Here is a 17,618-nt window from a genome sequence, read left to right as displayed (position 1 = left end):
GTAAAATTTTTTTTTTTTTAAATAACATTTTGCAAAAAAATTTTGAGAGAATTAGATTTTGAGGATCAATCAATTTAATTCACACACAATAACTTCAAAAAAATTCAGTAACATTATATCTCTTAACGGGTAGCAGCATCTACTTCATAGCAATATTCTTATTTTTCTGAATTCGAAAATATTGTTTCATCCACATAATAATTAAACTAGAAAAGTTATTTATACAATTTTGTGCTTTATATATTTATTATTTCCAATATTTATATCGGATAGTGTCTTCATCGAAATATGTATTAAATTTTTTCCAGTCTCGTCTACGTTTAGGATTCTTTCGGCTCCATTTGGGGGCTAAGTTTGGCATTAAGCCTAAAAGAACAAAGCAAGATAATTATCATTTTTTAAATAAAGCAATATATGATATATTTAAAGTAACACTTGCAAACCTGCTTTCTGAGCCATAGCTACCAGAACAGAAATCCTTTTTTGTTGCACATCGCATAAACCTGTTATTCTACGTGGTAGTATACAGCCATCTGATCGCAGGAATTGACTTAGTATAAGAACATCCTGTAAAAGATAATAACTTTAAATTAGCATTGAGAAAATAGAACAAAATATTTCACCCTAGAGAGAACTCACCGTGTGCTTAACGTCAAGTTTTGTGGCACAAAGGGGACACGCATTGGATTTCAATTTCAATTGTAGGTGTTCCTTCTTGTGAGGTACGTAATGACCTTGGATGGTTAAAACATTATCTTCTTTCTTCTCGATTACTGCGTTAAAACATTAAAATATGACTAAACTTATAGCAGATCGATATATTGGAATATAGGTTAGGATCATTTCAAGTTGCATTCCCTATTTGACAAGTGGTGTGTAACAAACTCACTTTCTCTTAAACGTGCCGTTGCAGACAGTGATATATTTCGATTAGGTTCGGATATCATTAAACTTTTTCCAAATTGTCTTATATATCGATATAGAGTCGCCATTTTTACACACATACACCGACAATGCCGACAAGAATATTACCGGGATTGGTAGTTCGTCATCTGTCAACGTGGCGCTGCTTGTCAAGAACGAACGCATCGCGTTCGGCTCGACTCGGCTTGGTTCGATTTCACTCGGTTCCGAGGGTCTCGTTTCGAGTCCGATCGTGGCAGGTCGGGGTCGATCGACCTCCCATCTTCCATCCGTGGAGAACCGGCAAGTGGCAAGTGTTGATTCAGGATTCAGCAGACGAAAGTAGACCGTAGACCTGCGTAGACCGTGGCCGAGTGTACACGTACAATATATCGCGCCGGTCGGTTTACTTTTATTCGCGAACGAAAACGACGCACTATATCACGAGAGGAAGAGAATGCGCGTGTGAATACGTAGATATTTTTAAAATAGCGTCGGGATAGAATTGTACATCCGAGACTTCGCTACGCACAACCGAGATACCGTGGAATCCACGCGGGAGCTATAGTTGTCATTGTTGGCGACGTTTTCAGAGCGATTTTCCGCGGTTCATCGAGCGATATATACATATATATATATATATATAGGTATGTATATACAGAGTTACGTATATACGTTGCGCGGCCGAGTTATTGATTTTTACCTTCGTGAGAAAAGCGTGTAATCGCACACACACATACATAGAGGTATTCGTTGACCGGTTCGTGTGACAACACATCCGCGTGTGTTGTCTTTTTAATCAGGTATCGTTGATGGTTTAGTTTCTTCTAAGAATACATTCGAATACCCAGAAACTACAATTGATCTACGCTGCTTTTGATCGCGCTTTGAAGCGATTTTTCTTTTTCTCCCTTTCCTCAAAGTATTTATATGTTTGTTTATCAAACTTTTATTTGTGAATTTCAAAGGAAAGATATTCTACATGCCAATTAATGTCGATTGTAATTAATTAAATTATTGTCGTCCTTGTATTACAGTTGTTCTGCTATTGCAATCTAAAAGAAAACTTTAATCAGTCTAATATTTTAATCGTTGATAATCGACGACAAATTTATTGCATCTGCTAATTAGCAACTGTCAACGTTGAAAGTCTAGTAGAGACCTTTCGTATTAATTTTCTATGCAATCATTAATTAATTTTTTCGTCTTCTCTTTCGACAATTTTTGGAACAAATGTCATTATATATATATATAGAAAAAAAGAGATGTAAATCAGATTTAAAATGTAAACAAACATTTTGATAAATAATTTTTCCAACATTCTTTACCGAATATTTTGATCCGTGCAACTACCGACGTTTTTATGGTTTTCAAAAATTTTTATCTATAGGTATATGATGTGCTTTAATTATTAGATTCTTATAATTAAAATTCTAATAGAGCAAAATACATATTGATTGCGCCGATGTAATAAAAACTATCGTTTTTTTTTTTTTAAAGCACACATTCGAACTATCGTTATCAAACGCGTTGTAAAGATTAAGAGAAAGCATTATCAATCAGGTACATACGTTTGAATCAAGTGCATCTTTTATGGTAAAATTAATGTGTCATACAATTTGTATGTGTGTGTGTGTGTGTGTGTGTGTGTGATCAATTTCATCATATTTATATATCTACTGATATAATAGAAAATTGTGCGAAATAACCGAAAATATGAGACATAAATCCAAAATCAGAGCTTACATGTAAATTCAAGGTTTAGTTATTTTTTTTTATTTTTTTATTTTTGAACAGAATGAAAATCTAGTCACTTTTAAAAGCAATGATATGTGTATCGATATAATTTATCTAACAAATTATATTTGCACGATATAAAAGAGGGAGAGAGAGAAGAATTCTCGCGCGATTCCTATATTGCATTTTATCATCAACGGTGAGCCTCGATAAGCAGGAACTCCCGTTTCCATAATCTCTCGTTTCGCATTACATAAACATACATTTGATACGAATGTTGTAACAGAATGATTCATGTGTGATTAATATAAAATTTATTCAATATATCATGCGAGATTCTCGTTCTTTTAAGGACAAATTTATTTTAAATTTGTTTCGAAATATCTATAATTTAAAATTATAATTCAAGATGTAAATGAGAATAAAACAGGTGTTCGCTATGCCAACTCGCAAACATGGCATCAGTTGTCATTGATCGATAGCGTATGCTCAAACATTTCAAGCGCGTCCTTGCCTCTCGTGAATTATCAAGATGCTCTTAACAGCCAACACTTTTAACTCTACTCTGTTAATTTTTACAATGTTAAAAAAAAAGCAATTATTGCGCATGAACATAAAACGATAATTGCCGCGCTAACGTAATTTCTAAAAACAACTTAACATTGACATTTACACTGGTTTGATGTACCAGTATTGATTTATCAATCATTTTTTCTGTTTCGGAAAAAGTTGTACAACTCCTCGAGCGCAAAATTATTCTTGACAAAAGCTTAATTTCGTCGTCGCCTGAAATATCTCGGCTGCAACGGTATTTAATTTCAAAATTGCACGTCTGGGTAACAGGGACGAATTCGAGGGTCGATTCGAATCCTTGGTTTAGAAAACATCATCGTAATCGCAGGTGCATAATTAACGACGGTAAATAAGCGCGTTATATAAATATGATTCGCATCAGGGAAACGGAATCTTATTTAAGAATTAGAGCATTTGTAAGGAATTATTACATCATTAATATAAAAATTGGAAAAGGGGATTAGGAACTAAAAATCCGGAATATTAGATTTAAAAAAATTTTTGATAGACACCTAATTGATTAGGAAATAAAAAGCGACTTGTGTACGATATATCTAGGAAAACACACATTTATCGCGACAGATAAAATGCAAATTTTTACTGTAGAAATAAAATGCTATCATATTGTTGATTGACAGATTTAGACAAAGTCCGCTGAAAATTTTCGCGGAATATGAATCACCTCGCGAGATTGTTTTCTTTAGCCTTCGCGTGACTAGAGATCGCTTTGACAAAATCGGAGGGGGTGGCGGCGGAAATATGGTGATCACGTGTACTTAGAAATCGTTTCCGTTATGTTTGGTTTCATACAGTGGCACAGGAGAAAAAGACGATGCGCCGCATCGTTTTCCCCGGCGAACCGGACTAGAAGCGAGAGAGAGAAAGAGAGTGCGCGAATCGATAGCGCACGATTTCGGTGGTGTCGGGTCAGCTGCTCTGGTGTTTTCCATCCCCGATCTCGGCGAACTGTGCATTTTCCCTTCCTGCTTCTTTCCTGGAAAAATCGCGGACTACACGATAGGCAGTGCGGTGCGGTGCGCTGCTGAAGAAAGCCACCCATTTCCGCGATGAGAGACACCGGTAACCAGGCCAAGTACGAGCAGCTCTTGGACGACGCCGGTCTCGAGATCCGCAACGACGAGAAAGAGCGCAACGACGAGAATGCGACACTGAACGAGGTGAGCTCAGTCGCGGATCACGTGAAACGCGATTTTGCGATCCTAGACAACATATGTATAGGTAATACATCTTTATATACATGTATCATGTATGTATGTATGAAGAAACGATTATGACAATCGCAGAGAGAAAAAAATGAGAATCCTATATCTTCATTTTCAATAATATGTCCTTTTTTTAAAAAGCAACAGAAACAACGACGAGAAAGAGCGCAACGACGAGAATGCGACACTGAACGAGGTGAGCTCAGTCGCGGATCACGTGAAACACGATTTTGCGATCCTAGACAACATATGTATAGGTAATACATCTTTATATACATGTATCATGTATGTATGTATGAAGAAACGATTATGACAATTGCAGAGAGAAAAAAAATGAGAATCCTATATCTTCATTTTCAATAATATGTCCTTTTTTTAAAAAGCAACAGAAATATCTAGGTATATCATACTTTTAAATATACATGTCTTTCTTTGTTCTCTGTGTATGTAATTATATGTATATATCTGAATCTGTAATTCTCTTAAAAAAAAAAAGATTATACAAAATACAAGAAAGACTTGGTTTTACTCGTTATTCTAGTATATTTTCTTTCGTCACTATATAAATGAATTGATTCGATAAAAACGAATCAAACGAACTTGTCGCGAATCAATTAAATTCTAAGTAATTATATTAAATTTGCACACAATTCATATATATAATTATTCGTATCTATAACGTAATACGAATATTGAGTAAGTAATACGACAGATATTGTTGGGGAGGGGTCAAAATTCGCTGAAGTAGCACGTGTTGAAATGTTTTAATATCGATTGACTGATTTAACACACCTCGTATCCGAATCGTAAGAAAATTTTACTAATTTTACTTTGATTTTGCGAATAAAATGTGAATTCATAAAAAGAAGGAATACGATCACTCTTTCGAAGCGATCAATATATTTCTTTTAATCGAGACAATCTCATAGATTTTATGACATACATTGCATATATACATATAAGTGAAACTCATATGCGCAAGGACGTGCAAATGAGAGCATTATTAATAGTTTGTGCAAACAGTAACGCATACATACTCTAATAGCATCCGCATGATAAAACGCAAAAAGTGACATTCATTTTTATGTCAGCAAATAAAATGCGCTTCTATCAGTCAGCATTTTGAAAATCTGCTAAAATGACATTATTAATAAGCCCATTCGCTTTAATTGGCACTTTTCTTCTCTCTGTCTCCGCTTCAAAGTCCGACTGAGCTTTCGTATTATTTTAAATGCAGCTATAAATTTGTAATAAAGTCACACAAACATAACATAATATTCACAATAAATCAAAGTGAAATATAAATAGCATTGCATTCGTTTTATCAGTCATTTTGCCCGCGAGTTCTTCAAGTCCGTTCATTTTAGCTGCATTCTTTGCGATATTATATTTTATTATTTTTCGTAGAATTTCACGCAACCAAGTTTGAGAGCCTGGTATAACAAACGTATATATACATATGTGCACAAGCATTGTTCCCACATATGATTGATTTTGCAGGAAACTGAAATGGGATTAAAGTACAGCGAATAAAAAGAAAAAAACCGATAGAAAAGCCGATCGATTATTTATAAAATCGCGCTTGTTCCGATACAAGATTGCGAACGATAGTTTATCGATTCGACGCACAGTGTGATAAGTGAGCGATCCGAGAAGAAATAATTCTTAATTTGATAGATAAATTTTTAATTTTTATGTAATAATTGCACGACTAATTATTTTGATTAAATAATTATTTAAATTAGTTCCTACATTACAATAAATAATTATTTCGAATTAATAAACAAATTTAAATAATAAATTAATTAATTCGAATTAATAAACAAATTAAAAAAATTAATTAATTAATTAGAATTAATAATTAAATTTGCGAAATAGATATACATATATATAAAGTAAGTCTTATTATCTATTATTTTAAAAGTTATAACGCGTATTCTCAGATGGCTTTTCCATTTTATAAATTCAATATATAATTATGATATATGAACGAAATTATATGTTATGAATCAAAAAGGACGATTATTTACAATAATTGTATTAAAATGTCAAACAGTACTTGAGCGCTTCTACAGTGTGATATAATAAAATTGTCTTCATATATGTGTTAATTATATGTAGAATAGAATGTATTGTTAATAATCAATCTTAAAGAAATTAATTTGCAGATCGCTCATTTGTCACTTATCACACTGTGCGGCGTCGCTACACTACACACATACGTATACACACATACACACGTAGCGTAGAGCGTAGAGTGTCACGAGGAGTCGATGAGTCGCGCAGTGTAATGTAATTCTCGTTTACGCGGTGATCACTCGCAATTTCGTGCTGTTATTTCACTTCTCCTCTTATCTGATATGCCGCTTTTATGCCAATCTGTTCTGTAATTGGCGTGTGAATTATGTTATCATAATAATACCGATATATTTATTCAAAAAGATGCATCAAAAGACTAATATTGAGCCGCCGCTGTGAGGTTAGTACTTAAGCGTTTTCGTTATTTCATTTCGTCGTATATACTCCTTACTCGATATATTCGGTCGAAAAAGATATTTTAGGCCGATCGTATCATAACTTCCCTGTTTTCATTGCTTTATTGTTGGTTTTCTCGTTTTCTTTTCTCTTCGCGATTTTGACAGCATGATGTGTGAATATGATGATACATTTTTTACGCAATTGTAACAATGAGATAACGCGCTAATTTAACATTATTGAAAAGACAAAAACGATAACACGAGCGCATCGCGACATATGTGTATATAATAATATAATTTAAACAAGTGAATTTCACATTTTCTTCCACTTGCCCTGTATTATTTGAGAAGTGGTTTCCACACTTAACATCTTTACCCTGCATTAATTTCAACTTTATTTAACTTTGTTTTGACATATGTTTAATACATATTCTAATATGTTTTAACATCAAGGGTAAAGACCCCGAGATGTGGTTGACGACCGCCGAATCAGCTAGTCTCGGGGCAGAGGAAGTGGCAGCTAGATTGCACGTTGATGTGCGAACAGGACTCACATGGCAAGAAGCCGATCATAGAAGACAGTTGATAGGTTTCAATGAGTTTACTGTAAAGGAGGAAGATCCACCATGGAAGAAATATATTGAACAGGTATGGATGAATTTACTTTCTATTCACTTGTTTGTTAAATATAAGGATGATCGTAATTTGAGAAAAATATAAATTAAGTGAGTTTCTTATGTTTCTTAAATGAATTTTTTATATATAATATTTCTTTTTTAGTTCAAGAATCCATTGATTTTACTCCTACTTGCCTCAGCATTTGTCAGTATATGTATGAAGCAATTTGATGACGCTGTCAGTATTACTGTGGTAAGTATATTTAAATATTTTATTAATCTCCATCCCTTCCAAGAACTTTGGCAGACATCATCTAACCATCGCTTATGTTTGTGATGTTACATTTCTTTGTAGGCTATCATAATAGTGGTGACAGTTGCATTTGTACAAGAATACCGATCGGAGAAATCTTTAGAAGAATTGAATAAATTGGTACCACCAATATGCCACTGGTAAATAGATTCATGCTTCTTATTAAATGCTTTAATAACCACTCATGATTCAACGATACAACAGTAATAAATATATAGTTGACCTTGAGAGACAGCATGTATTTAAATTCACAGTATTCTTTAGAAATATGGTCTTTGGAGGATATACTAATCCTTTATATATTCGAAGCATTCCTCTTTTTCTGTTAAAGTAAAGAAGATACAATATGTCGTTTCAAACTGTATAGAAGGTGAAATTTACTTTTATGAAATATCTTATATAAAGTTCTATATTTTAAATAAAAGAAATCTCAAATAAGAAAGACAATCGAAAAGACGTTTGCTAGAAAATTTATAACTTATTTTTAAAGATTTTCTCAACATTTTACTTTATTACATTAATGCATATATTTTTACATTACCGTTTCATTCCGACATTTTGCTTGCAGCTTAAGAGAGGAGCGCGTAGAGACGTTTCTCGCACGTAATTTAATTCCTGGCGATATTGTGTATTTAAATATCGGCGACAGAGTACCTGCCGATATCAGAATATTTGAAGCTACAGATTTGGCGATTGACGAAAGTAGTTTTACCGGGGAGACCGAGCCGGCGCAAAAATCGACGGCTCCACTGCTTAAGATCAATGGATTGACGTCGAAGAGAAATATTGCCTTCATGGGCACTTTAGTACGCTGCGGAAATGGCAAGGTAAGTGTAAGTTAAATCTAAAGTCCTTACGGCGGTATGACTGCGCTCTACCATTAACTTATGTTACGATATCGCGCGATACAGGGAATTGTAGTGAATACGGGAGAAAAGAGTGAATTTGGGGAGGTTTTCTCGATGATGCAGGCCGAGGAGGCGCCAAAGACTCCACTACAGCGAAGCATGGACATTTTAGGTACACAGCTGTCCTTCTATTCGTTCTGCATTATCGGTATCATCATGCTGTTGGGCTGGATCCAAGGTAAGGCTATCCTTGAGATGTTTACCATTGGTGTAAGCTTGGCAGTGGCAGCTATACCGGAAGGCTTGCCCATCGTCGTGACTGTGACACTGGCATTGGGAGTGATGAGAATGGTCAAGAGAAAAGCTATTGTGAAGAAATTACCAACTGTTGAGACTCTCGGTAAGTTGGAACATCATAAAAATACTTGAAAAATTATTTTATTCTAGTCTTAATAAGGATTGGTATTTATGCGTAAAATATAATAGTTTACCTCTATGTGTTAACAATGTAAACGTAAACTGTGTTTAACATGACATCTATGTCAACAATGAGTAATCTATGAAATATGGTTTATCACGACACAACTTTAATATTTTACAATGCTCCGAAAAATCAACAAAGAATTTAAAATATGTTTCTACTTGTATAAAACTGCAAATGTATGTATAGAGATTTATTTTATTTTTAGGTTGCGTAAACGTGATATGTTCTGATAAAACCGGTACAATCACGAAAAACGAGATGACTGCTACAATTCTCGTGACATCGGAAGGTTATATCGCGGATGTTACCGGAGCAGGATACAACAACGTGGGTGAGGTACGCGTTCGGAAATGCGATAATACTGATCTCGCTCGTGCCGCTATCAGTAACATGCTGGAAGTGGGTTGCGTGTGCAATAACGCAATCATACAAAGCGATACCCTACTCGGACAACCAACGGAAGGCGCTCTTATAGCCGTGGCAATGAAATTTGGAATGTACGGCGTCGCCGATAAGTATTTACGACTGCAAGAGTATCCGTTTTCTTCTGAGCAAAAGATGATGGCTGTGAAATGCACGCCGAGGTTTAGCGAGGTAAATTTAAATCGGAAAGCTACAATCTTTCTGGTTATATCATAACCGGAATAACTCTGTTCCTACCCTTAGAAAATATCAAGTACAAGCTTTACAATTTTATACAATTTCAGAATAGACAAGAAATATACTTTGTGAAAGGTGCTTTAGAGAAGGTCTTGCCACAATGTACAAAGTATTACGAGAATGGTCAAGTGTATCCCCTTAGCCAGAAGAAGGACCAGGAATTCCTGACAGAAGCATATGATATCGGTCAACAAGGATTGAGAGGTAGTATTATCTTTTTATAAAAAAAAATGAATATAATCGAGAATTTTTATAGATTTACATTTTTCCGTAATTTATATACACTTACAAATTTGTACGCTTGCAGTGATTGGTTTGGCGCGTGGCTCCTCATTGCAAGACCTGGTTTACGTCGGTCTGGTTGGTATTTGCGATCCACCGAGACCGAACGTGCGCGAGTCTATCAGTATCTTGATAAACAGCGGCGTTCAAGTGATAATGGTGACTGGTGATGCCAAGGAAACTGCAGCTGCAATAGGTACATAAATAAATAATGTAATATATGTCATATCAAAGAGAGATAGCATTTCTTACATAGTGGATGAATTATTACGATCACAGAATTTTCTTGTAAAAGATTCCATTATTTTGCAGCTAGCATAATTGGATTGGATACGCTGCACAGTCGGTTAGTGTCGGGAGATGAAATCGACATGATGTCAGAACATCAACTGGAACAGTGCATCAACAATGTTAGCGTATTTTATCGCGTGACACCCAAACATAAACTTTGTATCGTAAAAGCCTTACAAAGGAATGGCAATATAGTAGGTATGACTGGTGACGGTGTGAATGACGGGGTAGCATTGAAGAAAGCCGATATAGGCATCGCCATGGGCAAGAATGGCACTGACGTGTGCAAGGAAGCGGCCGATATGATTTTGGTCGACGATGATTTCGGAACTATTATGTAAATATTTTATATTAAATATTTTTTGTCTAACATTTTAGCACATACGATGAATTAATAAGATGATATATTTATATATGATTTTCATCTTTCTTGGTTCTAGCGCGGCGATCGAGGAAGGAAAGGGGATTTTTCACAATATTCGTAATTTCGTAAGGTTTCAATTGAGTACTAGCATAGCCGCACTCTCTCTGATTGCTCTCGCAACATTGATGAGTATACCGAACCCCTTGAATGCTATGCAAATACTGTGGATCAATATCATTATGGATGGTCCGCCTGCTCAAAGGTCAGATATTGCTAAATATCTTTTCGTTTTAAATATTTTTTTTCTGTATGTATGTGTTAGTCTTTTTTTGTATGTGTGTGTCTGTAGCCTTGGAGTAGAACCGGTTGATAAGGATGTTCTGAAGCAAAAACCACGTAACACAAAGGAGCCAATGATCACGCGTCACCTCATAATCAATGTTTTATTGTCGGCTAGTATCATCATTCTTGGCACTCTATGGGTATACAACAGAGAGGTATTTTCAAGAAATAGATATTAGTCTTTCAAGAAACAGGTTTACAATTTTTTCTCTTGTATATATATATGTTTTATTTTCAGATGGTTAATGGAAATACTGCAAGAGACACTACCATGACATTCACTTGCTTCGTATTCTTTGACATGTTTAATGCTCTTAGCTGTAGGTCACAGGTAAGATTCTGCGCGTTTCCAGTTTTGATACTAACAATAAGATGAAGAATCACTATATAGACTAACCTTCTCACTTTTTCCCGTTTTATTTCAGACAAAATCTATATTTACAATTGGATTATGGAGTAACAAAATGTTCTTGGTAGCGGTAACGTTGTCTGTCATCGGACAAATGTTTGTGATCTACTTTCCTCCGTTGCAAAGAATATTTCAGACTGAGGCTCTCACGGCGAAAGGTATTTCACGTGTTTTAATAATAAAGGACAGTCGATACATGTCTCTATACACCGTTTTTATTTTTCATTTTACAGATCTTTTATTCCTGGCAGCATTGACATCAAGTGTCTTTGTGATCAGCGAAATAAAGAAATTCATCGAGAGACAGTTGCAGGGACGTCGCGGCAATGGCCAGTATTACAACAAGTTTGAAATGGACTTTGTATGACAGTTACAGTCTGCCGGCGAGAGCAAGGCGGACAAACATCATAACGAATAAATCAATTATCGCTCGGCGATATCTCGATACATATGCAATCGCATTCGCGTTTATAATCGACACATTTTACTTCTCACTAACTCACATCTACTCAACTATGCTTGCACATTCGTAATCTCGTCACGTATGCAGTTAATACGCGCAGAAAAGAATAATATTCTTTCGACAAAGATTCTATGTATTGATTGCGCAGTGACTGCGGGCTTTTTTCACCGTTTACAAATTATTCGACTCTATTTTTTACAGTAATATATCACACATAGAAAGATAAAACATTTCGATAACAATGTAGTAGATTACATAGACTGTAGCTATTAGATTATATTTCATTATTGTCTCGTCAAGTGAGACTGAATGAATCACCTTATTATAAATGATAGCGAAGGTACTGCACATTCCATGCACGTTTGATAGATCAAAATGACTTTTAACAATATTATATCTATAATATAGTCGTAGAGTGCAGTCCAAAGCAATGTTTGCACCGAATCATTGTATTTCTCTCTTACACACTTTTCTAAATAATGTGCATAATTTTTAAGATCCATTTGTGGGAAGAAACATCGATTCCGCCATTTATTCATTCATTGTCGATCAATTCACGTTTGAAGAGAAGCGAATCATGCAGCATTTTACCGAGTAAGTAAAAAAAAAAAAACTTATTGTAATTAATATCACAGTCATACAAATCGATTGCATTTAAGAATACAGTTCTAATCAGCGAAAATAAACGCTCTATAATGTTCCTTATTAATTCCACAAACTGCGAAACGCGACGTATCAAGAAACACAGTAATATCAACAAGATCATATTTATGCGAGCCGTTTAATTGAGAGTACTTTGGAGTATTAAGTCTTAATAATAGCTGAACCGATCAAGTTCCTAATAGACTTAATTGATAGCTTGAATTCGTTTTAACGAAAGCGAGAAATGTTTTTATTTTTGCTTTACACATCTTTAAACAAAAATATGATCCAAAATTCTAATGTGAATATTTTTATGAAACGTCGCATCGGCCGTTTTGGAGAAATATATCGTTACAAGTTGCAATACAATATTGCGCTAGTGATTGATATATTTGATATTGACCATAATTTCTCAATTCCATAACTTACATTATAATAAGTACATCGATAAATTACAATTCGAGATTATTATCAGAATTATCGTTTAATAGATTTTGGGATTGGCAATCGCAACTGTTATTATGATCTCTATCTACATATGGAGTTAGTAATAAAAAATTTGGGGACATTTCAATCATTGGAAAGCTTCCATTCAAAAAATTCGGAAAGTTCTTGATGAAAAAAATTTTATCGTACCATTTTGAAAACGATTTGACATAAGATACAATAATTTATAATAAAAAATGGGGTTCGCCATCTCTCAAAATTTTTAAATGATCTCGACCTATCTATCCACACACATAAAGTCAGTATAGATATCACGCCTTTGAAATCCATTAATTCTTCTAAAACATTTTTTAATATAACGCTAGTTTTCGAGATATCATTTAGATTAAGTAATTTGAATTTCTGAAGAATACTCGTATATTGTATTATGTAGATATATTCGAATCGATTTTTTGTGAGGAAGGGCATATCAATAACAACATCTATTTTTTAAATGTTTAATACATTTTACATATATACAAGTATATTTTATTTAAATTTCTAATCTTTAGATTTAATAAAAAAGTGAATTTCTACAAGAGAGAGGAATTATACCAATAATTTTTTTTAAAAAAGAGAGAGAAAATTATATTAATGAATTCCTTCAAGAGGACTATAAGTTTTATATTGATACAGCTCTGGTCCACCGTAGCCATATAGCAACTTTCCCTTGCCATTTTCGTCGTAATAAGGATAGCGATATCTTGGCCTAAAAAAAAGATTATTATAACGGTATTCGACGCAGTTTTAACGGCAAATTTTTTTTTCTAGGAAATTGTTACGCTATAATGCACAATTAATTAAATATTTTCTCTGCTTAATATTAGAGGAAATATTGATTAATTTTACTAACATGTTCTACATGAAATATCTCGAGAGATTGTTGCTACTTCACTTACCGTTCGAAATACTGGAAATTAGGCGCTTTAGGTTCCGCGATCGTAGCTGTATTCCCATGGATTTGAACGAAAAAAATGGTAGCGAACACAGTTATAATCAGCCACTATAATTGCATTAAAATTTCAAATAAAGAAAAAAAAATTTATCCTTTTTCATATAATGCATAAAGGAGAGAGGAAGAATTCTATGAAAATACAATGCGATATTCGTGTAAACCTATACATTAAAATAGTAATTGCAACAGAGACGGCGAGTTTTGATCGACTGTTCACTCGAGTGTGACTGAACATTCGCGAGAAAAAGCGAATTAATTCTTGTGCGATTTTAAACTTTTATTTATACTACTTACAGTAATAAAACCCGCCATGGTAGAGATGATAGCAAAGTTTCTCAATTAGTCGTAAGAAAATAATTTTGTAAATGATACAAAGTAAAAGTGCTTTTTTTTTTATTAAAACAACACAGTTTAACAACTTGATACTACAAGATATCGATCACGTCACTGCGTCCGACGTTTTAGTCTTTCGTCAAAACTCTGTCTGAATTTCTTCATTCCCCTACCATCCTAATTCTTTCCCCGACATCTCGACATGGTGAAAGTTCTTGGAAACTTTGTACTACATGCAATGATTACTTCACCTGGAACGATTGCCTGAAATACGCATGTGTGAAAGTATTTGTAAAACGTGATACTTTTCACGACAAAACAATTTCTATGTGCTAAAATACTAAAAAAAAGTAGAGGACTAATGCTAAGAATCATACATTTCGAATTACTTTAAACTGTGCACAGTTGTTATAGTTATAAGTTGTTATAATCAATGACATGATTAAAAAAATATGTTAAAATATAAGCTGTTATTCTATTTAATTGCAAACATGTGATCAAAATTTATTCGGCAGAATTAGTCTGCTCGAAATTCAAAAGTTTTAACAAAAAATTATTTTATGCACAATTATTATTATTAATAACATAATTAAAATGTCATATTGTAAATATTAATTATTAATATATAAATCGCGAAATTGACTTTAGTTTTAAGTATATTTAATAAATTAAATAATATATTAAATATAGAGTATCGTGTGTTGAAAAAAATATGCTGTTAAAAATATCACATTTACTCACTAGTTTCATCTTTCAACTTCTCGCGACCGTTCTTCCATAAATCCATAGTTCCTAATTTGGCTATTGCATATTCTCCGAAACGTCCATTATCCCGTTCGTATTGGATTCTCCTTTGTTTGCCGGCCTCTGGGTCAAAGTCCCAGTATGTTGTCTACGCAATGACACCAATAAAGAAACCACTAAAGTAAAACTATGTCAAGTATCTTTTTATGCACTTACCTCGTGAAAAACAGGTGGACCTGCGACGTTATATTGAATTAAATCACGTATAATCTGGTAGGCTACAGGGTCTGCGGTTGATATCAATGTTTCACTGTGAAGTAATAATGCCATCAGCGTAACAATCTAAAATACAATAAAATGCAAATATGAAGATTGTTGAAGAATGAAATATGATTATTGAAATTACTGTAGATAATCATAAACAAAAAAAAAAAAGTTAATCGTACTTAAATGATCTTATCAAAATTGATATTATTGCTATGTAGTTTATATAAATGTAGTTTATAATTATATGTAGCGTAATCCCAAACTGAATTAATTTTAAATGCGATAAATCATTTTTTCAAATTATCGAGATTAGCTCAGTTTGTTTTGAATTTTTTTTATTAAATAAACTTACCAATATTCGGCTTCGATCCATGGCTCACGTCGGAAACAATATATTGCTACCGCGAAGTGGTACCTTTTCAGAAATCCAATCCGCTTATATGAAAATGTTCTCAAGGTCTATTGTAAGAATGGGAGTGAAAGTAAAAAACCTTTGATCGCGCGTTCAACGCAACGCCCGAGAGTTTGAAAAATCGGGCGTCTCATGAATGACAATCAGTTATTCATGAATCGATTACCCTGCGATCATACTCAATTCGAATCACGAATTTTCCACGAAGCATGGGATAGGAGGACATAAAAGCCGGATGGAATTGTCATTCGTTATTTTCCGATGTTCTCGCAGTAAGTGTAAATCGAATAAAGCATGTATATTGATAAAGTGCTCTTAACGATCGCCTTTTGCGCGGTAAGTGATCTAGAAATTAATACGAGTTAATTCGCTTCAAAGACTTTCTTATTCACTCAAAGAAAATTTTCATTTTATTCTACAATTATATTTTTTACTGAATGACGCCCCTTGTACGTCAAAGTGTTAAATTTTTTATAATTTATTATTAAAATAATGAATATAAATTATTTTAATTAATTCAATTTTTATTACGGGTAGACAAGCGCATGGTGCAGCGATCGAACGTCGACACGAAATGCCAGAACAATTGATTTGTCATCGTCATTTCTCACATGGCCGCAAATGTTGTTCGGGAATCGACTATCAATTTTCATGAGAAAATTCTGGCCGAATCAATTCCAGCTCCGAGAATGGACTAGGAGCGGCGTCGCGAGTTTTCTACGTTTCGTATACTTCGGGAGAACCGGCCAGGGCTCAATGCGCATCGAATTCAGACCCGAGGACGGGCCGCGCGCAGCGGAAACGTATCAACGGCGTTTCGGATATCGCGGAAAGTGGCTCATCGAGCAGTTGGGAAACGGTCTTGGTCCCGATATTCGACTGGGTAGGTTGCAACCTGTGCCCAGTACCTTCCTGACGCCACCTATACCGTCCCTTCAAGGTTGGTAATTTTTTTTTGATTCACAACGCATGCAACGTGAGTGTATACGAATATATGTAATCGATGGAACTGCAAACTATGTTGAATCAGTGAGATAGCTTCGCTGAGTTCTTAAAAATAGAATTAATCAAGTATACATATGCACAAACGACATGTCTATTATTTCGTTATTATTTATTTCGTACAAACGAATTAAGAGATTATTGTTGGATAAATGACGTTATTTTGTGAAAAAAATGTGTTGTAAAATGTCTACAGATAATAAAAATATAACTAGTTATGCGGATGTATTGTTTTGCAGAGATAAACGTATTTATAGTGCCCATACTTTCACGTAATCCACTTCAAGGGCCGTTTGTGTGTCCCATGTGGGATACCAGTTGTCTTTTGCGCGATAAAACTTGTACATCGCCTATAAAAAAAAAATAATAATAATTTAGCGTTGTGTTAAATTTATTTGCCAAAGTATCTGATAAACTAAATAATACTTGGCCCTGTTCCTCGAATGTTTTTAAATTTTATATATAAAAACTTGTGATTATATATTAAATACCATACCTTTGCCTCGGTGTTTCGCCATGGCTTGACATAGCCATTACTCGTAACGAGATCTGGGAATTCGTGAACACCTCCAACAGCGATTCCCAAAGTCAAATATGACTAAAAACGACACCATTATAACTCTCAATGTTGTTACTCAATAAAGTGTTGAGATTCAATAAAATTATGAAATAAATCTATCAATAAAACAATATAATACTTTTATTTTGGCTTACCGGTTTGCCAAATGAACCATCTACAATCTGTTCGCCGTACTGCATTCCGTCGACTTTTGCCACGATGAGACCGCTCT

The 17,618-nt window shown here is 34.3% G+C and overlaps 6 protein-coding genes across 8 annotated transcripts in view; 2 read left to right on the top strand and 4 right to left on the bottom strand.

Moving 5' to 3' along the window:
* Positions 1 to 56: 56 nt before the first annotated feature.
* LOC115240595 (39S ribosomal protein S18a, mitochondrial) lies at positions 57 to 1,052 on the bottom strand. The gene is made up of 4 exons (XM_029815833.1): positions 890 to 1,052; positions 640 to 773; positions 444 to 567; positions 57 to 366 (listed from the first exon to the last, which is right to left on the bottom strand). Exons 1-4 carry the CDS (start codon positions 1,002 to 1,004, stop codon positions 248 to 250), a joined length of 492 nt encoding a protein of 163 aa, XP_029671693.1. The 5' UTR covers positions 1,005 to 1,052; the 3' UTR covers positions 57 to 247.
* Positions 1,053 to 1,190: 138 nt separating this feature from the next.
* On the top strand, positions 1,191 to 12,599 carry LOC115240585 (calcium-transporting ATPase type 2C member 1). Of its 3 annotated transcripts, XM_029815814.1 has the most exons (16): positions 1,191 to 1,550; positions 4,026 to 4,391; positions 7,367 to 7,561; positions 7,694 to 7,783; positions 7,886 to 7,983; positions 8,412 to 8,670; positions 8,755 to 9,091; positions 9,381 to 9,769; positions 9,883 to 10,039; positions 10,143 to 10,313; positions 10,430 to 10,745; positions 10,849 to 11,034; positions 11,122 to 11,269; positions 11,353 to 11,445; positions 11,540 to 11,681; positions 11,757 to 12,599. In XM_029815814.1, exons 2-16 carry the CDS (start codon positions 4,281 to 4,283, stop codon positions 11,888 to 11,890), a joined length of 2,826 nt encoding a protein of 941 aa, XP_029671674.1. In that variant the 5' UTR covers positions 1,191 to 1,550; positions 4,026 to 4,280; the 3' UTR covers positions 11,891 to 12,599. The 3 variants fall into 3 exon arrangements, with proteins under 3 accessions (XP_029671674.1, XP_029671677.1, XP_029671676.1); XM_029815817.1 differs by lacking the exons at positions 1,191 to 1,550; positions 4,026 to 4,391 and adding an exon at positions 4,593 to 4,632; XM_029815816.1 differs by lacking the exons at positions 1,191 to 1,550; positions 4,026 to 4,391 and adding an exon at positions 6,687 to 6,915.
* LOC115240597 lies at positions 11,891 to 14,505 on the bottom strand. Its single transcript, XM_029815835.1, has 3 exons — positions 14,364 to 14,505; positions 14,014 to 14,117; positions 11,891 to 13,823 (listed from the first exon to the last, which is right to left on the bottom strand). Exons 1-3 carry the CDS (start codon positions 14,379 to 14,381, stop codon positions 13,706 to 13,708), a joined length of 240 nt encoding a protein of 79 aa, XP_029671695.1. The 5' UTR covers positions 14,382 to 14,505; the 3' UTR covers positions 11,891 to 13,705.
* LOC115240596 lies at positions 14,452 to 15,905 on the bottom strand. Its single transcript, XM_029815834.1, has 4 exons — positions 15,766 to 15,905; positions 15,363 to 15,488; positions 15,144 to 15,294; positions 14,452 to 14,666 (listed from the first exon to the last, which is right to left on the bottom strand). The coding sequence occupies exons 1-4, from the start codon at positions 15,784 to 15,786 to the stop codon at positions 14,650 to 14,652; spliced, it is 315 nt and encodes a 104-aa protein (XP_029671694.1). The 5' UTR covers positions 15,787 to 15,905; the 3' UTR covers positions 14,452 to 14,649.
* A 166-nt stretch (positions 15,906 to 16,071) lies between these two features.
* The window catches only part of LOC115240594, a 6,594-nt gene continuing 5,047 nt past the window's right edge, over positions 16,072 to 17,618 (top strand). The window contains exons 1-2 of the mRNA XM_029815832.1: positions 16,072 to 16,161; positions 16,363 to 16,765. Coding sequence (XP_029671692.1) covers positions 16,120 to 16,161; positions 16,363 to 16,765 — 445 coding nt within the window. The 5' untranslated portion in view covers positions 16,072 to 16,119. The remainder of the gene's footprint in view (positions 16,162 to 16,362; positions 16,766 to 17,618) is intronic.
* LOC115240586 (beta-1,3-glucan-binding protein-like) overlaps positions 16,919 to 17,618 on the bottom strand; it is a 4,182-nt gene continuing 3,482 nt past the window's right edge. Inside the window, exons 7-9 of the mRNA XM_029815818.1 lie at positions 17,542 to 17,618; positions 17,324 to 17,425; positions 16,919 to 17,177 (exon numbers count right to left, since the gene is read on the bottom strand). Of these exons, the coding sequence (XP_029671678.1) occupies positions 17,079 to 17,177; positions 17,324 to 17,425; positions 17,542 to 17,618 (278 nt within the window). The 3' untranslated portion in view covers positions 16,919 to 17,078. The remainder of the gene's footprint in view (positions 17,178 to 17,323; positions 17,426 to 17,541) is intronic.

The sequence above is a fragment of the Formica exsecta genome, unplaced genomic scaffold (genome assembly GCF_003651465.1).
Source record: "Formica exsecta isolate Colony F162 unplaced genomic scaffold, ASM365146v1 scaffold443, whole genome shotgun sequence".
Classification (NCBI taxonomy): domain Eukaryota; kingdom Metazoa; phylum Arthropoda; class Insecta; order Hymenoptera; family Formicidae; genus Formica; species Formica exsecta.
This window is presented reverse-complemented; position numbering and strand designations above follow the sequence as displayed.

What these genes read in the sequence shown, in the direction of transcription:
- LOC115240595 (XM_029815833.1), bottom strand. Translation starts at nt 1,004, where the DNA reads ATGTGTGTAAAAATGGCGACTCTATATCGATATATAAGACAATTTGGA. An exon ending in AACGGCACGTTTAAGAGAAA is followed by an intron (nt 774 to 889) that starts GTGAGTTTGTTA and finishes GTTTTAACGCAG; the next exon opens with TAATCGAGAAGAAAGAAGAT. An exon ending in AACTTGACGTTAAGCACACG is followed by an intron (nt 568 to 639) that starts GTGAGTTCTCTC and finishes TATCTTTTACAG; the next exon opens with GATGTTCTTATACTAAGTCA.
- LOC115240585 (XM_029815814.1), top strand. Translation starts at nt 4,281, where the DNA reads ATGAGAGACACCGGTAACCAGGCCAAGTACGAGCAGCTCTTGGACGAC. An exon ending in CGGTCAACAAGGATTGAGAG is followed by an intron (nt 10,040 to 10,142) that starts GTAGTATTATCT and finishes GTACGCTTGCAG; the next exon opens with TGATTGGTTTGGCGCGTGGC. An exon ending in TATGGGTATACAACAGAGAG is followed by an intron (nt 11,270 to 11,352) that starts GTATTTTCAAGA and finishes TTTTATTTTCAG; the next exon opens with ATGGTTAATGGAAATACTGC.
- LOC115240597 (XM_029815835.1), bottom strand. An exon ending in AATTTCCAGTATTTCGAACG is followed by an intron (nt 13,824 to 14,013) that starts GTAAGTGAAGTA and finishes TCTTTTTTTTAG; the next exon opens with GCCAAGATATCGCTATCCTT.
- LOC115240596 (XM_029815834.1), bottom strand. Translation starts at nt 15,786, where the DNA reads ATGGATCGAAGCCGAATATTG. An exon ending in TGGATCGAAGCCGAATATTG is followed by an intron (nt 15,489 to 15,765) that starts GTAAGTTTATTT and finishes ATTGTATTTTAG; the next exon opens with ATTGTTACGCTGATGGCATT. An exon ending in GTCCACCTGTTTTTCACGAG is followed by an intron (nt 15,295 to 15,362) that starts GTAAGTGCATAA and finishes GTCATTGCGTAG; the next exon opens with ACAACATACTGGGACTTTGA.